A 23,125-nucleotide genomic window follows, 5' to 3' on the forward strand; every position below is an offset into this window, starting at 1 on the left:
GCGAAGCGGGGCCGCGGCTCTCCCTGCACCTGCCGGCCGGGCCGCGCGGGGCGGCGCTGCGGGACCGCCTCGCCCCGTGCTGCGCGCCGCCCCTCGGCGCCGGGAGGGAGCGCGGCGTAAACAAGGCGGGGGCCGGGGCTGGCGCGCTGTCAGCGGGTCACATGGAGCCTCATATGGGCCGGGGGATGGCGGCGCGGCGCGGCTCTCCGCTGGCAGGCGGCGGCGGCTGCTGAGGCGGCGGCGGCTCGCGCCGAGGGCCCGTCCCGTCCCGCCTCCGCTCCCCGCCTCCCCGCGCTCCCCGCCGCTTCGCCCCCGACAAATGATGTGTTTTGTGCTCGCCGCGATGAAAGGTAGGCGCAGTCCGCGGGGCTGCCGTGCCGGGCGTCGGGGCGGAGGGGCCGGCGCTCGCTCGAAGCGCGGCGCTTCCCCTCGGGGCGGCCTGCGAGCGGCACGCGGCCGGCGGCCCCGGGAGCGGAGCGCGGCGCCGAGCCGCGGGTGGCGGCGGGGCGGGCGGAGCCTCCGAGGGCTGCGGGCGTGCGGCCGGAGCTGCGGGAAGGGAGCCGTCCCGACTGCCCGCCGAGCCGTGCGGGGAAGCCCTGCCTCTGGAGCGGGGCAGCGCCGTGCAGCATCCTGCGGGCAGCTGGCGGGGCGGCTGCTCGCGTTCAGAAGGGTTTGGAACGAGAGGAAAATCGGAGCTGCCGGGCCGTTACTTTAAAGCTCACCTTTTTTGTGTGTGTGCTTTCCCATCGTAGCCCTTAATGGGGACGGTGCCGGACTGAGGAGAGGCAGAGGAAGTTTTGAACGGGAAATCAGAAGTGTAGGGACACGTTCTCATGCTCCTAATAAAGTAGGCTGTGCGGTGTAACTTTGCATTGCACAGTTTTTAAAGTAAGGATTCTGTTTAAAAAATAATAGTCATCTTAAAGCAGGAATTTCTTATCTAACCGCGGTGTTCTTTGGTAGTAACCGAGAAGAGTCTCGTGCTGTCACTTGAATTTCGTGCCCTGACTGAGGTACAATATACAATTATTTTCATGGATTGTGCCGGTAAAGCTTCTCCAAAGTTTCTCCTTTTAATGAAATAATTGCTTGAAAAAGCAGGTTAATTCTGGTGTCGGTGCCAGGCTGCTGCCTTTTGTCCCACGTAGCAGGCAGCGCTGCCGGCAGCAGTGCGGCACTGGGAGCACAGGGGCCGTCCGTCGGTGGGCTCCTGCTGTGCTCCGAGAGCCTGTGCGGGTAAAAGGCGAGCACTGTGTGCATTAATCGTTATTGTGCTGCATGTGTTTGGCAAGAAGATGGAATTGGGTTGCTTCGAACACCAGCATGCAAAACAAAAGAAAATGTATTTTTAAGTGTGAACTACGTGGCCGTGTTAGCAGCCCTGTAGGATTTTACATACACAGACAGTGCGGTTTGTCGATACAACCCCTGCCAGCAGGCTTGAACTATGTAACCCAATAAACAAAGGAGAGAAAAAAACGTCACTGATTGATTGATTTATTTAAAACATATAACCATTTCACATGCGTTTGGACAGAGGGTGAGGAGCAAGGAGCTGCTCCGCAGCAAGTCGCCTTTGAAGTAATTGTTTCAGTTCTTCGGGGAGTTCTGTGTAAACCAATTTCCATACTGATGTAAAGTCTTGTCAGAGCCCAGCTGTTGGATTTTAAGGTACAATTCACAATGGCTTGATTATGGAGTTACTTAGGGCTCTGTCCTTTTCCAGAATACTCATGTGGTACGTTTCATTTGTATTTTGTGCTACTTAATTTCATAATACGCTGCAAAGCTTCATTGATTCTTCTTGTTTTTTAACCTCCTGGACAGAGTTCTGCTGCAGGAGATGTGTTGTCACATGTCTGACAGTGACCTCCGACTGCCACAGAAAAATGGACCCCCAGTGTTGCTGTTTGGGAGATGAGATGTTTGGGAATGCAGTTCAGGTGTGTGAGGGGGAGATGCCAGATATGCCGCTGAATGGAGCATTTTACTTCTTCCTGATACTGTAATGCTGTCTTTTGGGTTTTCTGGTTGTTTTGTAGTTCAAACACAGAAAATTATGGTCCGAAGGAAAATAATAGGATTCTTTTTTTTTTTTTTTTTAATAAGTGAAAAAGATTATTAATTCCTTCCTGGTTGCTGTTGAGGTACCCCAAATTGATACTGTTGGAAACGAATTGTGAGTCATTTTATTCTTTTTAATGCAACATGACGTTTTGTGGAACGGGTTTGCTGTCACGCTGAAGCCCAGGCTGCCAGGCCTTACGTGGGTCAGAGCAAGCACACATTGTGGTCAGCTGTCAGCACACCAACACGTTCCCAAGGGCTGGGAGGGTCATAGAGTCACAGAATGATTTGGGTCAGAAGGAACCTGAGAGATGGGCTGGAGGTGTCGGTGGATTGGGCTACGTGGTAGGAAATGGAACTTTCTGGTTTCAGGCAGAGGAGAAAGGTGTTTTTTTCTCTCTGTTTCTAAGAAAGTAGGCAGTGGTGAAGCATCCAAAGTTATAAAGATTGAGTAAATGTTTTGCAGACTGATGGACCTTTAAAAATGGTTCAGTAACTGTTACAAGTCTGCACTGGGAGCCAGGGAAGCCTCACACTGTTAGTTGTTGCAAGCAGGCCAGAGTTAACTGGGGGATCCTTTCTACGGGGAGTGCTGTTTCTGTGCTCGCCCACTGGAAGTTTGCAAAGAAATTGAGTAGTTCTGGCAGCCTGCTCTTTGGTACAGATCTTAGTCTTGTGAGAGTCTTGGCTGGGAGAAGAAGTATCAGGATTGACTGGTAGGAGAGAAGAACTAATGATGCTGAATTGGTGAGCAACTGCTCTGCTCTGGAGCAGCACCAGTGGGATAGGTTACTGCAGCTGCGTGGAATCGGAGGTGACAGACTGGGAGCTAGATCCAACCTGGTGGTGTTTGGCAGGCTGTGGGGTATGTGGGGGTACCGGGCAACTACTTTGTGAGGGACAGGGATAAGGCCTGTGGGTGGTAAGAGTGGGAGGACTGGGCTTCTGCTGTCCTTAGGCCATGTCAGTAGAGTTCCGTCTCCTGTGGTTAATGAAGTACAGAACAGAACCTAGTGAGAATTGCACTGCCCTTACATGCACGTTTCTGAAGGGAGATCAGCAGGATATCAGGCCTAAGCCCTGCGAGCCTTTTCTCCTGGATGTATTTACTGTTAAGATAGAAAGGTGTGATTTCAGCTTCTAATTCTGACTGGTGCTGCGTAGCATCAGTGAAATGGAATCTGTTGCTGCTTTGAGGACCATGAAAGAAGAACTGGTTATTCTGTTGTAGAGAACACTGCTTAACTGTCAGGGTCTGCACTTGAACCTTTGGAAACACAACCAGTTTTCTGACTGGCGTTGGCGCCGCATGAGGGTTTAATCATTGACAAACACCTATTTAAGGAAACAAAACATGCAGCTTTCTTTATTGGTGCAAATTACTTCTGCACTTTGCTGCATTCTCCTGCTGCTGCATACTGGAGCCCATGGGGCCGGGCTGTGGTGCTGTGGGACCCCCTCCTGCAGCTCCCCGTGCCCCCTCCCCACAGGCAGCGCCCGCAGCTGAGCCGGCCCCTGCGTGCCATGCTGCCTCTGACGTGTGTTCTGTCATGGTTCTTGGCACTGACCTGTCAGCACGTTGGTAATTACTCTGTGCTTTTCACCAGTAAACAACTGCACGGGGAAAATATCTTGAAAGCCGCTTCACAAATTGAAGCATGTTTAAATTTGCCTTTGCTCTCGCGCTTGTGAAAGTTAAATCCAATTTAGCAAATATCCAAGTGCAGGACTTCTGTTGACTAAATATTAACAAAATCTGGCCTTTGGAACTGCGGGCTGAGAGGCCGCTTTACCTGACTGCGCCTGAGCTGAGCAAGTGCCTGCGCCAGAGCTGTTTGTTGCCGCACATTCTCAAGATACGGCTGGTTGGAGGCTTACTGCTGAAATGGGTGTTTCAGGCCCTTTGAAAGACTCGAGATTTGCAAGTAAAAAGAGGAAATCTGTCTTCATGTCTCACTCTGTGATAATCAAAGGCAGTTGCTTGCTCTGTACAGTCTCGGCTGGGGACGTTCTTTCAAGTGTGGAGAATCTGTACGTCCTGTTTAAGTCAGCGATAACCGGGGGTGCTGAACACCTCCTAGATCAAACTCGTTCAGCTTTGGTACAGCTCTTGCCTAGTGACAGTGGCGAGCCTATTGCAGCCGGCTGGCAGCACAGCCTTACAGCTAGTTCTTCTAGGCTGGGTCTGAATCAGCAGCGTACAGCTGCGGCCATCTGCGGTGCTCTGTGTGGATGCTGCCCATCTGTACTGTTTTAAGAAAGAAAGAAAACCGCTGAAGGAATGAGGTGATGGGGGCAGGTAGTTAGGAGGGCTGAGCCTCCTGGTTCAGGGCCATGTTTGCGGGCCGCAGTCGGGGGCTGATTCCATATCAAGTATTTCGCCAGCATCTGTGAAAAAAGCTGTTTTTTCTTGTTCCTTGCAATAGAGATCCTTGTATGTTCTCCTTCTTTTAGGCCTACGTAGCACTAAATTCTAACCTTCAGGGTTTTTAAATATTCGTTATTGCTTATAACTTCTCTTGCCTACAGTACATAAAGAAACGATCGTTATCATATACTAATTACTGGCAGGGCTGCAAGTATTTCATCTTCACAAGAGAATTCTAAATTGGTGTATTTGTTTCTAAACTATATGTTACTAAATCAGAACTGTCAGACCTTTGTGTCTCTCAGGGGTAGTGCATGCGGCTGTATGTGTCTGACTTTGCAGTTCTCTATCTAGTATGAGAGGAAGTGCAATGTGGAGCCTTCTTTTCATTTTTTTGTGCGTGTTCTCATGAGATAAGTTACTGTCGTGTGCAAAATAACCACATATGAAAAGAATTTGTTAAGTCATTACGAGACTAGTCAGGCTTGATACCTTTTAGAGTATATGTTAGTCTTTCATTCGCAATGAGAGAAAGAATTAGACATTCACCTTCCTCGTATTTATGTGTGAGCTGTAATTTGCAGTTGCAGCTGATAGCTCAGAGATCAAACACGCTGTAGTTCTCTCCTTTCATGATTTGTCTTTTCCTTGAGGACTAATATCTGAGGGATATGCACATAAGTAATGGTGCAGAAACTCTCTTCTAACCTCCTTTACGAAGATCAGTTTTCTTTGGGTTTGCAATAAGCAATAAAAAGGGAAAGGAGGATTCTGTTCTCCAGGAACAGCTGTGTTATGAGAAAAAGGTGACTCTATGTGGGACAGAGCTCTTTGCTCATTGGATGGAAAATATCCACAGACTGAAATACGTAAGCAGAAAGCCTTGTTAGGGGACCTGGCAGATGGATGCTGCTTTTTGTGCTTCATACTGTTTTAAAGGGAAGTTTGCCCACGGTTAATGAAGTCTTTAGTTTGCCCTTTTTCTTTTTTTTTCTTCTCCCTTTTCTCTCCTTGACTTGCCGGTGGCATTTGGGCTGAGCAGCTCAGCGAGGCGCAGGTCGGCACACGGGGGCAGTTTCAGGCAGCTCCCAGTGCCTGTGCCGCCAGCTGAGAACGCCGGGGAGTGGCCCAGGGTGCCACGCTGCTCCCCACGGGCTGTGGCAGCTGCGGGCCGAGCTCGTGCCAGCTGGCACACCTTGCACGTCGGCTGCGGCTGCGCAGCATCTCAGGCAGGCTCACATCTTCATGGAGAAGGCGGTATTTGCTTCACTCTTCCTGCCCGGTGGTGTGGGGAGCTGAAGCCTTCACGCCGACAGGAGCAAGGAGCTGTCCCAGCAGATCTGAGCGCTGTTAGGAAATGGTGGGGAATCCATGTTACGTCCTGCTTCCCCTTGCCTCGTGCGTCTGTATGTGCTGCTTGAAGCAGTGCTTGAAGCGCACGGCTGAAGCCTGGCTGTTAGCTAGTGGCGGCACTCTCTGAGGTGGCTAATGCTCCTTATGCTCCTTGGCTGCAGCCTGACATTAATCTCTGACACTTAATGTTCTCACAAAGTGCAGGAGCCACCCAAGAGGCTGGGGGCTCCCAGCAGTGTTGGAAGTGGGGTTCCCCACTGCCCTCACCATCAGCGTAGGCCCTTGGTTCGCTACTGCTGCAAGTGCAGCAGGGCGCTGTTTACTGCAGTGTCAGCCTGCAGTACATGCTGCCAGCACCTGTCCAGGCACAGCCACCAGCCTTGCACAGCAGCTTGTTGTTTTCCTTCCTCGGTGGTGGGAGTGATGCAGGACCCACACTTGTGGCTCTCCTGTTTGTGTAAATCTAGCCTTTGGGCCATTTGTCATGCTCCATACGTAGCCATCTAGGCTAAAATCAGCGAGGAGAGGTATAATCATCCCGGCTTTCATTTTAAGAGCATTTATCTCTGAGGTTAATTAAAGCTACTTGAATGTAAATAAGGCTAACCTCTTCACTTCTGAACAATGCAAATAGAATAGTCAGCATACTTATAGGGTATCAGCCATGTAATTATTGTGTAATGTTTGTGTTCTTTGAAACACCATACTATTTATTGCCATTGAATCCTGGTATGAGGTGCTTCATAAAACCAACTGCGTGACTCTTTATTTTTGCACTTTAGAAGAAGCTGATCATTCACACATGGGGGAGGAGTGGCATTAAATCTTTACATAGAAAGACACGCTGGTGTTACAAAGGCTTTGTCAGAGTGTGTTCTTTCCATCTCAACAACCGCTGCCCGCAGCCCCATCCCATGGCAGCACGCTGCAGGCTGTAGCCCCACACACTGGCTTCAATTTCAGACAGAATTGTCTTAGTTTTAAATGGTATAGTGTGAAGAAATCAAATAGAGCAGTGGGAATAGGATGGTATGCAGGGCCTCAGGTTTTCAGTGGTTCAAAAGGGGACAAGATGCGTTTGTGGTACTGAATTTCCACCTCTCTCTTCAAAGCACTGGGAGAGCCGGGACTAACTTAGCAGTTTTCTCCATTCCATCTAAGAGCCATTTGCTTTTGAAAACCCAGTGCAGTTTACACGGGTCAGTTAGAAATGGGTTTTTGTTGCACTTGGCACTTTGGCACTTAATCGACATGTCCTGTGTGACTGAGAGTGGTCTTACGTGTGCTTAACCCACAGCATGGGATCACCTAGAACTTGGGTGGGATGTGGTTCTCTGGTCCTGAGTTCTGAGCAGAACTGTGTCTTCCAGGGGCCATGATCTGCATCCCGAAAGGATGCCAGCTCCTTTCTGAGCCCTGGGTGCTCTTTGCCTGAAGGCAGTAGTCCAGGCAGGGTACGGACAGCCCAGGAACAGCACTCCCTGGTCATCAGAGCACCAGGAGCTTCCTTCCAAGCAGCGGCATTTACATCCTTTGCTTCTGACTTGCATCTGAATGATATTAATTGCTGTCCTAGCTGAAAGGAGCAGCAGTAACTGCTGACTTCCTATATCAACTGTAATGTTACTCATAATGGGTGTGCTTTTCCATTCAGCTAAATTAATTAGCTCATCTTTGTCTGTATTTGATTTGGCAGAGGAGTTATTGTGGGAAAACACATTTTCTAGTTAATTTATAGTGATTGCTTCAAGCTCAGTTTGGGAGTTAATAAATCCATCTTCTACACTGCGCAAAACTGCTTATCAGATTTTCACTGTTTTCCCCTTGGTTGAGCTAGATCCTGGCTTACTTCGGCAGTGCTGTATTACTGAGAGATGCTGTGAGTATTAAAGGTCAGTGAAACTACCCTTTGGTGCAGGGCATGTTGGAGGTGTTCTCAGCTACTGCTGCGGCATCAGCTGTGCCACACCGAGGGTGCAAACTGCTGCTCTGCATGTGGGGGAGCTGAGCCTGCCCTTGGCCTCATCTTCCTTTAGAGGGACACTCCCTGCCGCTGTTGGATTAACAGATGTACTGTAGTAGGTTTGGGAGGAGTTTTTTTTGTACTGCGGGTACACTGTTGAATTACAATAAGTATTTGCTTAAAATATGAGTACATAAGGATGTTTATGACTGCTGGATAGATTCTTGCATCAACAGATAATAAAAATCCCAGACGTGTTAATTAAAGAGCTGTAGATCTTTCATTTGAGAAACCTCATATACATAGGCGCCTTCTAATGGCCAAGGCAGCTGGGTGCAGGTGTCCAGCCTTGCAGCAGGAGCACTGCCATGGGGAGGGAGTGCGAGCAGGGCCAGCCATGGCAGCAACATGTGGGGATTTCGCATCCTGATGCTCTCTTCAAGGAGCATCAAAATATCCTGTCCGCCTCCTGCATTGGACCTCTTGTTGGAAATTAATGTGCAACCTCTCCATGACGCAAGCAGTGTTTCATTCTTCAGCTTTGCTTGGTTGGTTATCTTGCTGCACGTGGTAGAGGCTGGGTGAGTGCTGGGAACTCCCTTTTGCCCGGACCTGAAAAGGCCCTGAAAATGTCATGTTTTTAATCTTGCTATGGCTGGCTCCCCATGATCCCATGTCCTAAAGACCATGCTGGTATCTCAGAATAACTTTGGATTCCCATTCAGATGGTGAAGCGCAGTGCCCGGGCAGACTGTGTCAGCTCTGAGCGTGCTTCCATCACATCTCAGCTTCCATCACTGAGCTGCCTGGTGTTCATGGAAAATGGGAATTGCTATCTGTAACAAATGCTTTTCTTGCATATTCTTTCTTCCTCTAGCACGGTTTCCTCATTTTAAATTTGAACTGGAAATTAAAATGCTCAAAGCAGTGCATTTTTGTGGCCAGAACACTGGCGTGTCTTCAATCTAGGAGGCTGGACAGAGGCTTTGGTAGCAGTGACAGAGGCATCGATAGCAGTGTTGGCTTCGCTGTGGAAACAGAGCTGAATATGGGGAAACTCCCTGTCCTTACTGTCACAGGTCCAAAATATTCTATTTTTTTCTGATGTTTTCCTTTCCAACCACACTGTTTATACTTGCAGAAGTGAAAAATAGCCAAACGTAAAGGTAAAGCCAAAGCAGAGATCTTTTCAATGGCAAAACCTCAGTCGAAAGGATTTCTTTTCTTACAGTTGATTTTAAAGCCCTCACAAAAGTGCTTCATGATGAAGGCTCTCATGTGTCTCATAGGGGCAGCTCTGGCATGTACTGATTGTAAATTTGCACTCTATGGTGTGTTACTGCTGCCCACACTGACTAGAGTTCTGTAACGGATGTCACCCACCTCACCACTTAACCTCCTTGGTGTTGCCAGTCTGACCTCTGGTGCACCCACTGCAGTTTGAACACTGCCCCCGTGGGCAGAGTAGAGCCTGAAGGAGAATATCCTGAAAACGAGCTGTGTAAAACGTACTGATACACTTGTTCAATGGGATGAAGCATGCGACTCCAAAGCCAGGTGGCCTCAGATGTTTGAGGAGATTCTGATGTATAGCTGTTGGTGCTTTTTAGTGGCTGGATGTGGTCCTAGTTCAGGCCCAAACTATTGAGAAAAAAGCAAGTAAAAGCACACTTGACTAGTCAATTACACTTTGTCAAACATGTTTGGGTACATAAGCTACTGCTCGTACTAATTTGTAACACTTGAAAAATATGGTTGGATTTGGATTTTTATTCAAGTTATCATTCCAAAAGAGTAGCACAGTTATTGTGGAAATTCTGAAAACCCATTGCTGAGAAATGTGACTCACAGAGCGAGCACCTCATGAAATTTGAATGTTGAGAAGGGGGGATGACTGGCAGCTCCTGTTGTAAGCACGCTAGTTACAATAATGTATAAAAGTTCAACATCAAAGAGATCACTGCTTAGTTTGTGGCAGACTTGTACATCAAAGAACAAACAGAGGACAAAAGGAGCTGTGCAGAGATACAGTTTGGCCTCACAGTCAAGTCCCCGTGGAGTGCTAGGGAGCTGCTTTCATGATGTGGAAATTATCTTTGGTACATCATCATTTCTGATGTGGGGAACAAGTGAGACTAAGATTAAAAGCACTCTCTCAGAGTTCCGTCTTGCCAGTGCAGTGGGTGCAGGTGCCCCAGCTTGCACGATTTTAGCTGCGGTGTGACTCGGGTGCAGAACGGGGCTGGCAGATTGCAAGTATGCCTACAGCACGGCGCTCACTCTGGGTGGAGCAAAAGGCAGATAAAATGCATAAATGAAAGCTAAATGCCTACTTCTGGAATAATTGTTCTGTATTATTACGCTTGCGGTCACATACTGCATGGTGCTCCCAAAAAGGTTGTGGAGTTTCCCTCCTCAGAGGTATTGAGACCTCAGCTGGACCCAGCCTGGAAGTGGAGTCGGCCCTGCGTTGAGTAGGGGCTGCTCCAAGCAATCTCCAAGGTGCCTTCCAACACCAGCTCTTTTCTGATTCTGTGATACTTTCATACTAAGACAGCCATCCACCTATATTTGTAGTATGATTTCTCCTAAGACAAGGCATGATTTACCCAAAAACATAACCAGCTCCTACGCAACGGATGTCCCCACAAAGTATTTTTTCTATCATTTCTTTTTTTTTTTTTTTTTTTTTTTTTTGAGCTTCTGCTGCATGGGAGCCAGATGTGGTTTTGCTGATTCAGGGTTTTAGTAGCTAATGCATTATAACAAAAATCCTAAATTCTCCCTTAAGCCAAGGAGGAAGTTTGTGAATTTCTTACTGTTGTGCTTTAGCTTGGCAGGCAGCCGGGCAACATAGAGCTGTTTGCTCACTACCCCCTCCCAGTGGGACAGGGGAGAGAATTAGAGGGGAAAGCCTTAGAACAAAGAGAAGCAGTACTGACTGTCCTAAGCACACATCCAGCGTTAGAACAAGGCAGGGTGCGAGAAATTTGTCACAGAAAGTGGTTCGGCTGCTGCTTACCAATCGGTGGTATCACTGTGCTGAAGTCATGGAGGCTTTGCCATCAGTGTGAATGCATCTGCTTTAATACTACAATGAAAAGTAGGTCACATCAGTTCTTCAGCTCTTGTCTTCTTCATTTGTATTTCTTGTCTATATGTGCTGACTGCTTATGTGGTATAAAAATGTTAATCGTGAAATCCAGACTAAATCTGAATTCTCTGAAGTTTAAGTGTGCTTGGATCAACGATTTTAATAATAATTTCATCTTTTATGGAAATATTGTTGTCAGCAGACTTAGATTTTTCTTTTATTGCAGAACTAAAAATATTTGGAATCTGAGGGAATCATTAGGAAATACAAAGGGTTTCTGTTTAAAAACCCTGGGGAAACCTGATTAGGCATACTCCTGTATAATTAATTGATGCGCTACTACACTAAGAGGAGTAGTGCAGCAGTAAACAGAAGTCAGAATGTAAGAGGCTGAGAAGAGCTGCTGGGAATTGTGTAAAAACATCAAGGCTTGGAAAGAACAATTTGGGCACCTCAGGAGAAACCAGCATTTGCATTTGTTCGAAGGACAAGAAGTTCTCGGTAAGGCCATGAAAGAGGGAGCTGTGAAGGCTCACGCTTGTGATTAGCACTTGCTTTTGCCAGTGAAACAGCTGTAAACACGTTGGGTATTATTGCTGGCAGTATTCCCTGCTGCCTTCAGGTTGGTGCTATGATTGTTCTTAGGCATTGTTTTTAAAATATCATAGGGTCAAGCCTTTTATTAATACTGTCTTTCAAATGCACTGTTTTTAGTAAGTTGTCACTTGAAATGTGAAATGCATCGTTTGTTTGTGCCTCCGTTGCTCTGAGGCCAAGAAATTATGGCCAGCACATGGCCTGTTCCCTTTAATCTCTTCAGAAGAGTTAGGGTCTCCTGTGAAGGGCGGCAGTAGCGTGTCTGTGGGGTCCAGTGGCTGAATGACCCGTTGGCAACACGTTTAAAGCCGTGTGTCGAATTCCTTGCTGCTCCCCCATCGACGGCACCGGTGCTGCCTGAAGGAGGGCTTCCATCCCGAGACAGAATGTGTGCAGGACCAGCAGCAGTGGCCCAGGAGAAAGAAGGAAGGGAGGCCTGTGTGTCTGTTGCCTCGCTTTGTTAATTGGAGAAATGAGCCGTACTTGAAGAGCTTTACTAAGTGGCTTTACTTGAGCTGCACGGGGTGCCTGAGCACTTGTAACAGCACTGCGCTGCTGCACACAAGGGCTCGGCACACTGACATCCAGCCTGTGCTGAGGAAACTGTAACTGTTTGCCAACAGTGGCCACTGCTCTCAAGTGAACGTGATGTCGATGTGTGTGCCCTGCTGCAAGGAATTACAGCAGAAGTGTTTCTTCCATACTCTTGCAGGGTGGAGGTTTCTTCATTCAATTATGTCAAGTCCTGACCTGTTAGCTGGCATGGAGTGTGGTAGGAAGAGACGAGCTGTATGTTTTAGAAAGGCTAACCAAATCAATTCAGCTTATATGCTGAACAGGAAGAATTTTTTAAAGAATTTGCTTCTGAATTTAAAAGCAAAGTTTTAGAGCCTGTCTTTCGCCCTTAAAAATAGCTGCACTGTCAGGTTAATAGCTTGTTATTTCAGAGAGCACGTGTACATGGGGAGAGCTGCCAGTAACTCGTAAAGCCAGAATCCCAAAATGAAATCCTTGAATACTATTTTTTTTTTTTTTTTAATTGCATTGAGCTGAAATATTCCTTAGGGAAGTGCTGGCAAAAACACGGTGCGGGGTTTTGTTGCTTAACTTTGTTGTATTGTTGCCACACTACTGCAGATTTGGTAACTATTACAAGTTCAGATTTTCTGACAGCAGTAGGTGGGATCCCTGCATACAGGAATGAATATCTGAAATGAGCAGCATGCACGGATGTCCAAGGTGGGCATGTTTCCTTGGAGTGTAAAGTTCAAGCACTGGGAGCACATCCACAGCTGGCATAGATCTACGTGTTTCAGATAAGAAGCACCACTAAGCATTATTTCTTAAAGGCACTATTTCTGAATTTGAACAAGTTTTGGTTAGGCAGGCATATTTTCCTTGGTGGAAGTTTAACGGTTTTTGAGGACTCTTATCTATTTCAAAAGTAAAAGTACCTTCATAATTGAAATTACAGAGCATGACTTGAAATATATAATCACCAAATACAATGTGGGAGAATAATTACAATTAATTCCAGTCTTCAGAAAATGCTTTCAAATTTGTATTAAGCTGGGTACTAAAATTGTTACTGCTTTGGAAAATGTTCCAAATCTGCAAACATCTCTGTAATGTGCCTTTTTCACAAAGGACTGCTTGGTCCAAGAGATTTATCCAAGGAGACAAAACCCAGTTTGCTTGGTGCTAATCTGGTGCTTTACAAACAAGATTATAACTTTTGTTCCCTTGACTTTTACAATTTAGGCAGATAGATAATGGGCTGGTTTCCTCCCATAAGTAATTAATCTCATTGTAAATGTCAGTAGCATGTAATTTCGAGTATCTACTTTTTTTTGTTGTTTGTTTTTTTTTAAGTAATGTAGCATCCCAGGCATTTTGATCACCCATATCTCACATTAGCAGAATTTGAAAAATCATTCCCAACCTGTGTTTTCCAAAGTGCGCGTTAAGCATTTACCTTCCTTCCCAAGACTTGTTTGCTGTACCAGAGACTGTCCAGAGAAGGAATTTGTCCTTCAACTTAATGCACAGCAAGTTGCTGTAATGGGGCCGTTTGTATTTCTCTTTGTGTTAGTGGAGTTCCTTGTATCCTCTTTGGATAGTAAAACCAATAAAGAAGTCAGGTGACTCTCAGTGGAGCTGAGCTTAATATTGTTATTTGAAATGATGCTCCTTCAGTGCTGAGAGCGGGGGTTTGAGTGACCTAATCAGACAGGGTTTAGCATGGCCTGGAAGAATAAGAAGTATTCCCATTTAAAATAAATACAGGTTGATGAGTGTAAGTACTGTGTTGGTTTTCAGGTACGGCACCGTACAGCAGTGATAACTCAGTAAGATGCTGAAGGACTGTGTGCCCAAAGAGAAAATACATGTAACTGAGAAGGAATTTAACTAAGCGAGTATTGATTTCCCTGTGTGCTAATTCCATCACTGCAGTCCAAATATGTTGTTCAATGGAGTTAAACAACCCACCTAAATATTTTAAGGGATTGTTCCTTAACAATAACTGTTTGTAACATCATAGGGGGCAAATTAAGTTGGTTGCACAATGTATCAGACGCTGTAAAATGTTGTGGGTGTTATTAGTTGTTAAGTAACCAAGAGTAGCACTAGCAGTGTATTAAATCTCTTGGCATTGCATGAATAGTCCTAGATGAGAAAAACAGTCTCCAGTTCAGCCGTTATCCAGTCTGACTTTTGAGGTGGCTGTCCTGGCACTGTCTGAAATGGGGTGAACCAGGCAGCTGTGCTTTCCTCATTGAGTGGTAAACTTCCCCTCTGCAGGCTTTGTATTTGAAACTATTAAGACCAGGGCAGGCTGGAATTGACCCCAAACCAGTGGCACAGGACAGGTCTCTGAGTGCTCTTCACATCCTGTAGTTGTCATGGTTATGTCTTTCAAGCCCTTTCTAGATGAGCTGATATTAAGCTTGTAAAGCTCTTAGATCTGTCAGAAGTTACATCTGTGATAACTGCCTGCCCTCAGCTGTCCTTCCGAGTTCACACTTTCTCTGCTGTGGGGCAGATTTTACCTTCACTCACCTGTTACACACCTTCTTCCCATGGCTGCCCCTCCTTGCCACAGTGCTGCTTGCACAGCTCTTCTCTTTCCCAGGAGAAGGGGCACCTCGCTGTGATGAGGGCTGTTTCACTTGCTGGATGCAGTGAGCTATCTGTATTTTCTTCCCGAAGCCAAGCTGCACATCGGAATAACACCAGCACTACGTAAAGCTGGATAAATTCCTGCTTCTCTTTTTCCTCATTTCTTTCTCGCCAAGTACTCTGAACAAATCTTCATTTAATTTTTTTAATGAAAATGTTTTTTATTCTGCAGTGAATGTGTCAAAGTAAACTGACGTGTCATGTAATAGCCTTGTGGTTTTCAGTTTTTCCTCCTTGTTATAAGTTGATGCAGAAGGCATATTTTGATGCTGTTATACTGTGACGGATGAAAAAACTGCGCTGACTTTTATCCAGGAGATGGAAGCGAGAAGCTTTCTTTCAAGGGCTGCAGATCAATTGGTGTCTTACAGAAGTAATACCATGAAAAGAGGGAAGAACTCCTCTTTGATTCTGAAGTCTTTCTATTCCAGTTGGTACAATAATGGGCTTTTGAATTAAAGGTTTGTTAAAGCTTGTATCTATTTCAGAGTACTGACAGCTGAAACTCACCAGCTGAGCCAAAATTTAGATATTTATCCAAGCCTGTTAAGATCAGAATTTATGTTGACTGGACTAAGGTCTAAGCTCTAATACCACTGCTATATAGAAGGCTGCTGTTTGAATGTTCAGTGAAGTTCTTTACAATATGCCTTTAAGTTATGATTTATAACTGGATTCGTAATTTGTAACTGGATTCATAGAAATAAATGCTTTCGGCCAAATGCTGTTGAACTAATTCTATTTTGAAGTCATTAATTGTATTTAGCTCATTTTAGAATAGGAGAGGGAAAGGCATCAGCTAACCCTACGTAAAAATGACAACAGGATTGTTTTATGAAGAGGCTGTTGGCTCTCCTAAGCTGCAAAGAGGGAATGGTTTGTTGGGTTGTTTGTGTTTTTGTTGTGTGTTATGTTTGGTGTTTTTTTTTAATCAAAGAAGTGTGAGCAGGAGCTAGATAATGCATTATTATACTGCAAAAACAGTTCACTGTTGAACAGGCATTAATACAGTTAATGCTTTTCTCTTTTATCGTGTTAAGGTCTTTCCTTTGCAATAGGATCTGGCTATGCTGTGAGCCTACTAGATTGTGTTCAGTAAAACCCTTCTATTTGTTAGTAAATCCATTAACTCTTGTCAGATTGGTAAATTCTCAAGGTAAATTTCCTCTGATGTATTTGCAATTGAATAATTAGTTTGCTGTATTCAGGCAACTTAATGTAGGAAAGAGATGTTACAGCTTTGACATCTCATATTTAGTGTGAAGCTCAGAATAAAGTGCTAGCTGATCATCAAAACTAAAATCTAGATGCAACCAAAATGCAATGATTTTTAATGTAATTTTTGGTGAGCCCTTGGAGTGTGGAGCATGAGTGAAAACAACAAACCTACGCTTTGCTGATGGCTGGGGTTTGTGCTGCTTAAACATCTCCAGCCTCAGTTTCATTCTGTGTCCAAAAAAAAAAAAAAAATTCTGAAAGTTTTTTACTTTAATTTCGCCAAGTAGGATTAACACTGTAAAAACAGATTGGGAAATGAGCACTGCATATATTTTTAGACTGAAGCGTGGTACTACTGCAGTCTCCATCTTCAGTCTTCTGTTTTGGCTATTCCATTTGGGTGGATGTAAGAATCCTCCCTCTTGGAATTCACGTCTCCCTGGGACTGCACAGGCTGCATGCAGTACTGTCATCTTGCTGAAGTGCGATGTAATTGCCTGATCCTCTTTGCTGTCTAGTTCCTCATTTCTTTCATTTCATTTCTTTCATTTCTCCTCCTTCATGTCAATGTTCTTCATCTCCAATTCACTTTCTTGTGTTCTTCTTTCACTCTCTTTTGACAGCAAGCTGCTAGTGCCAATTTAATGCCTTTATCAGTATAGTTAAGGGTAACAACACAACTGCACCTTTACTCCCTTTTTAGCCGTCTGTTTCATATCATCATGAAAGATGGGGGCCCCTAGAACACCTATATGCTTTACCTTCCTAACTTTTATGCCCTGTTCTTCAAGAGATCTTTGTTCCTTTAGCAGCCTTCTGAAGTTGCTCCAAGCACACCAGAGGTTATGACAGCTCCAGAAACCATGTCTGAGAAGGGCTTTAATTGTCTTTCCATTTACCAAAATTCACATGTGCTTTGTAAAGCCATAGTTCTTCCTCACCACACTGAAGAATTTCTGATTTTCTTACCACTTTTTGACAATCTGGGCTAGGAACTCCAACAGAGGCTCACTGGTGCACATAGGAAACTTAATTCGTGCCTGCTCGTCACATTGCTTGGATGTGCCGTTGCATTCAGATTCTGCATGTCGGAGGAAAGGGCAGTGGAAACAACGTTCCAAGGTGCTGCAGTTGCTAAAATGACTAATTTTTATGATGAGCTCCCTGAATATATACAAACCATTCTGGTTACAAGTGTGATTAATAACAAATCATCCACAGGATGGATTTTTAGAAGAGATCACTCAAACACCCTTTTTGCTCATGGATTGCTTAGGAAATGTGAGTTTGTTAAAATGAGCTAGCATGAAGCAAGAGCCTGTATGAATTTACTCTTAATCAAGCTATCAAGCTGGTAAACAAAACATGGAAGTAAATTGTGTATTAAGTTTGCAGAAAGAGAACTACAGTAAAGTGTGTTTAACAAGTTTGGGAACCAAAATAGAGAGCAGGGAAAGCGTGAAAGGACATCCCACTGCTGTATTGCCATTGAACAGGGACCTTCTTTTTATCTGAATGTACTTATTATTTGTTTGTGTCTGTATGTGCCAGACCCTCATCCAAAATCCAAAAAAGTAGAGGTAGTTCCTCACCTCTACTACAGTGACGGTGGTGGACAAACTCTCTACCTGCCCTTGCCTTTATTTCTCTCTGAAGAGGTTATCAAAACCTTGTCTTATAGAGGAGAACCTTATGCAGACACATTGCTTAATGCAGGTAGCTATGAGATGTTGTTTCATGCAAATCAGATTGTTCAGAAAGCAGTCTCCCAGCAGTTTTGCTCGCAGAGCCCTATCAATGTAAAAAATAAAAGCATGCCCCTCCCATACGTGTATTTTTATTTATAAATTATACACATGCACTAATGTACTGATATTGTGCACATTATAATATTATGTGTATAATATTCTGTGCATGTGTATATGCACTGAGAATACAATTAAAAGGGATCCAAAAAAAAACCAACCTCTTCCTGTACCCCGATGGATTGTCTTGTGCATCCCACTTTGAAAACGAGTAGCTGAGAATATAGAATGGTTTGTTGGTCAGTATTAAACCTTACTTTGATCATTCTGCATATTTTGTATTCTGAATGTCCAGAGCTTGCCTAGCAACTAAAAGCTTTGTAAACTAACATAATGTCTGGTAACACATCTGTATTGCTGGCAGAATGCAAGACTGAAAAGCTAGAAAGTAGCGATCCATGGGCCAAAGCATGGATGAACTTTGATGTGAGGTACAGCTTTATATTCACTACCTGAGTTTCTGCAAAGGAGTTCCCAGAGGTGGCTAAATCTACTAAAGGCCACTAAATCTACTGAAATGTACCAGATCAGTCAATCAGTCATGAATGTTGCGAGCAATTCTGGATGTAATTTCCTATTTTCATGGACTTGTTGCAGTTTTTGGACAAACTACAGACTGATGATAGCGTGCACTTTACACTTGTCCATGAGAAGCATAATTCAAGTTGGAAAATGCTTTCTTTTTTATAGTGTTTCTTCCCTCTCTTTTGCCCTGCTCTGGCTTTTGGAAACAGGTGAGCAAAGTTAGCTAATTCTCAGCTGCCATTAAAATTATTCTTGGTGTTTGTACTTGTTGGTATTGCATGGAACATTGCATACTGCATATGTTGTTCTTCCGTGCATCTAATCCATAGCTCATCTGATTTCTGAAACAAAGACATCTTCAGACTCCATTCAGAAGCTGTCAGTCCTACATGTGGACGATGCCAGGGACAGTATGAATGGCAAAAATCATCCATTTGTGCTTCACTGTTATTCTAAAGGCTTCATCATTTTTGTCCCTCTCAGAACTGTCCAGAGAAGTGCTTACGCCATCATCAGTCAGCTTGTGTGGAGCTGTTGTGTCTCTTATGATCCAAAGCTGTAGTAGAAGTCAGAGCATGAATATAGCTTTTCTTTTAATACTAATTAGAGCTGAAAGGAGTGTCTGCGTGTGCGGTGATCACACTATATAGAAATGTTTCTTTGTCACTGACTGGTACGTGAAACTTGAGCAGGCTGCTTACAGAAACCTGTCGGGGTTCTTAGGCTTCATCACTGCTTCCTGGAGTTTCACAGCTCATCAAGTAGATGTTTCAGTTCTAACAGTTATTTGTCCTGTCTACTCTCAGTTTTCAAAAAATCTTCAAGAAAGTGATTGCCATGAACTATTGAATCCATTGGCTGCTTTCTTTCATATTGTCACTTTGCTTCATTTGAATGTGATTAAGGACTACTTGGAATTATAGAAGAGAAGCAAACAAAACAGATAGAATAGTTCAGATGTATTTTAAAAATCTTAGACTTCATCTGTGCATTCAGTTGCTTCTTTCTTGTTTTATAGTTTTTTTATTAAGTACTTGAGAGTTGGAAATTCTGTGCAGTAGGACAGTGAAACGGTTGTAACTGGAATATTGTATGGCATCTATCTCATCCTTGTTTTGCTTGAAAACAAGACTTATCATCTTGGCTAAGCTGACTGAAGACAAGACCTAAGGGATGTGCATAACTTTGGCTGCAACTTCACCTAATGCATTTGGGAACAGTGCCCAGCAGTAAATCACACAGCACAAGTCATCGCCAACTCCCTGATGGCTCCAACCTGTGCAGGAGTGCTGCCATCAGCCTGGCACCCTCCTGCTCCAGGGCCGTACCTGCTGCCCTGTGTGTTTGGACTGTGTGGAAACATAGAGAAAGGAGGGGGTTGTTTCTTTGCTGTGCCAGTGTGAGCCACAACTCCTTTTTCACAGCTTTCTCAGGGAGCTGCTGGCCTCACTTGGTTTATTTTTCCTCTCTGGCAACGTGACTGAAAAACCGTGGGAATGTATTTAAGACAGGTACCACCTAGGAGTGGCAAGTCCTGTACCTTCCCACTGCTCTTCCTGGGTAACACCTAATTTCAGAGGATCACTGACATCAGATAAGGGGCGATGGAAGCCTTTGTTTGCATGGGCTGCACTCAACTGCTCACTTCACTTTAGGGAAGGCTTTATATTTCAAGGTCCAAGATGAAAATTACTGCCCAGCTTGGTAATGCATGTTTTTCATCTCTTGCTGCTCAGGCAGTTGTGCACATCAAGACCCGGCTGCCCTGTTATTCCACATTAGGGCTGCAGTTTCTGCCTGGAATAGTTATTTGGCTCTTTGCTGCTGCCTCCACTTGCAAAGTAAAAGTGTATTGGTCAAAACATTCCCCACTGCTAAGCTCCCTAAGGCAAGTGCAAAATACTTGAATGGTTTCAAAGTTCAGTATTGTTGCTTTACAGGGAGGATTCAGAGCTGTACCATTGCTAGTAAAATACTGCTTTGGTACCCTGATAGTGTATATTCTGAAAATGTATGGTCTAATTTCAAAGTGGCATTTCTCCAGCTTCTTTTTGGCAAGCAGGACTTTTCCCTGCCCTAGCAGAATTGATTCCAAGTTCTTAAAAGTTACAGCTTCACAGTGATTGTGTTTCCTCTGTAATCACATGCATTCTTTTTATATAAGGAAGATAAATTACACTCAGTTGTGCTAGGATATGAACAGGCTGGAAATCTACTGGAGCGTAGTGATGGCGAAGTCCCAGCCATAGGACTGTGTGTAAAGATATGTGGGAAACCCCAAAGGTGCTCTACCACTGTATTCCCAGTTCTGGGAAGCATGAAGGATCAGACCAGCTTCCTCCCTTCCATAACACTGTGTACAACAAGAAGTTGAGTTTGCGTTTTGAAAAAGTAACATTGCTAATACATTGGTTACAAAATGGTAAGGAATCTTATTTCTTTAAACTTAGTAATAATCTTGGAGCATGCTGATCTTGAATGTCATTAATTATGCAGCAAAGCTTTTGAGAGATTAATGACACCACCTGTGAGTAAACACAACCCACAGACGAAGCTAACCTGAGCTTTGACTGAGAAACTCAAAAGTAGTCATTTGCTGCGTGTGTTCTGGGGATTCTCATAGGCTGTTCTCAGATGTAATGCTATAGTGAGGTGTTGCTATATTGAAATGAAGGAAGTGAATTCACTGGTGCACAGCAGCAGTGAAAAATCCATTTTCCTGTACTGAAATATGGTCTTCAAATCAAAGGCAACAAATGAATATTCAGTTCCTGTGACCACTAAGTTGCTACATTTCAAAGAGAACTCGAACTATTTGGTGTGTGTGTTGGGCAGTAACTTACAACAGAATTCTCCATTGTTTCCATTGCTTTCTGAAAGCACTCCTAATTGTACAGTTGCCTTTCAGTGGCCTCTGAGAACCACACCTGCAGACTTCATAGAAGGTTTATCTTGTTTTTATTTTTACAAGTTGACTATTTGGATTGATATTTGTTACAGAATGAGATAAATGGTTCAGTGCTTCTCGTTAGGTAAAGCTTGTGATAGTGAAGAATGCAAGTCTGTCTATGCTATATAATTTGTTAAAAAATAAACATTCATGGTTCAGTCCTTTCTCATTCTAGCCTCTTTTGTCAGTGTAGGTGGAGTAACAATTAGTAATGCTCCTTCTTGTTTGTAGTCTGTTTCTGGTCACTGTAGTGTGAACGCTGCATTTTGTTTTACTGCACTTGAATTTCATGTTTAGGTATTGAATGGGTTTATGGAACTTAGAAAATTAAGTTTTGTCGAATACTGCATATGCTTCAAGTGCAGCCAGACAGTAGGCACTGTGTAAACACATGAAAAATCATCTGCCCAATGAGCTTGTATCCCAAGATCTGTCATAATCAACGTGCTTACTGTAGAACTTTTACTTTCTCCAGTGAGGTAAGACTTGTGTATTTGTGGAACACAGTGTGTCCAACTTAAGGCTGTTCCACACCAAGTAAATCTTCCCGTATTTCTCCAATTCAATAAAATTTTGTCAACATGCCATATGTAAGTTGTGCTGACAACTTCTCATGGTGGCATTTCATTCCAAATAAAACTAAACGCAGGAGATACCCTATGTTATATGAAATCCACATGGCGAGATGTTAACAAGAAATATATATTCTTAAAAGCTATCTTTGTGGAATTCAGTAAGCTTGGTTTTCTTGAATCGTCTGCAGATCCTATCATTGGTTCTGGAATGTGCTCTTTCCCTTTGCCAGGGCTGCCAGACAGAGCCCTCTGACAATCTCTTTATCTATAGGGCTGTCTATAATGTTAATTAGTGAACTCTTTGAAAAACCGGCTTCCATGAGTTAATTTATGCACAAAACATCACTGTGGGTTGTGTTTTACCTGTTTCCCAACTCAGGGACCAAAGTATAGCTTAGGAAACTTGGCTTGGGCCACACAAGAAGTCTGTGTCGTAGCCAAGAATTGAGAGATTCACATTTCATTGCCTGACCACAAGACTTTCAGAAAATAAAGAGCTGAACAAAAGCAGATGCAGCCCTAAGAATTTGAGGTTGAGTACAGTTTGCCGGGTGCTTTACTCTGCCCATAAAACTGGAAGGATCTGCTTTGGAAGCCTAATAGTGCTTATGCATTCCTAGCTATTTATTTGCAAACTACCAGACTGCAGAGATTTCAGCCTGACTTGGTCTTCAGTGCAAATCCAGACAGTGCAGTATTTAGTTTTCTGACTCTCTTAACTCACTGGTACAACTTCATAATAATTGTTTAGGGCTGATCCCTGGGCTCAGAGAAGAGGAAAAGGAATTTCAGTGCTATGCTTTTTCAAGAGCTTTTCAAGAGCTAGATCCAGGTTACAAAATCAAGGCAGGATCTGAAATCATGAGACTGGTATTCCAAAGCTTCAGTGGATTTTTCTGTTTGTCTGTATGTGTCTTCTGAGTACATGCTCTCCAATGTAGCAAGGAGATACAGTAAGCTCAGTAAGACTTGAAGTGCTGTTTACCTACTGAAGTGTTTACATGGCTGCTATTCCTGTTGGTGTATCTAAGCACTCTGCAGTATTTAATGGATCTCACAGACAAAAATTCTCCAGTACTAATATTCTGTAGGTTGAAACTGATGTACAGAAGGGCATAAGCCCAGCTTCATGATGCTATTTAATCATGTAACTCCTGTGTTTTCAGTGAGACCTTTGCATTTTACAGAAGTTAGGCACACATGCAATTTGGTGACAGTTCCGTGACTTGCCCAGGCTCTCACACAGTCCTTGTCAAATGATCTCAGTCCTGTCATAGCAGTCCTGTATTAGCACAGGGAGAATTAATGTTTCACATATTCCTCTGTGAGAAGGTAAGACAATTCAGGCTAGAGGGAACAGTTTTTAGCTGCAAGGAAAACAAGCTGCTGAAACAATAGCAGTCTAACTTGATGGCTCCTCACGCATTAAC

The 23,125-nt window shown here is 44.1% G+C and overlaps 1 protein-coding gene across 2 annotated transcripts in view; it reads left to right on the forward strand.

The window, feature by feature from the left end:
- The first annotated feature begins 262 nt into the window (after window positions 1-262).
- The window catches only part of RORA (RAR related orphan receptor A), a 71,039-nt gene continuing 48,176 nt past the window's right edge, over window positions 263-23,125 (forward strand). For both annotated transcript variants that reach the window (XM_042875800.1, XM_042875801.1), the window contains exon 1: window positions 263-350. In XM_042875800.1, the coding sequence (XP_042731734.1) occupies window positions 320-350 (31 nt within the window). In that variant the 5' untranslated portion in view covers window positions 263-319. The remainder of the gene's footprint in view (window positions 351-23,125) is intronic.

The sequence above is a fragment of the Lagopus leucura genome, unplaced genomic scaffold, assembly GCF_019238085.1.
Source record: "Lagopus leucura isolate 7727_CA_CO unplaced genomic scaffold, USGS_WTPT01 Super-Scaffold_100015, whole genome shotgun sequence".
Taxonomy (NCBI): Eukaryota; Metazoa; Chordata; class Aves; order Galliformes; family Phasianidae; genus Lagopus; species Lagopus leucura.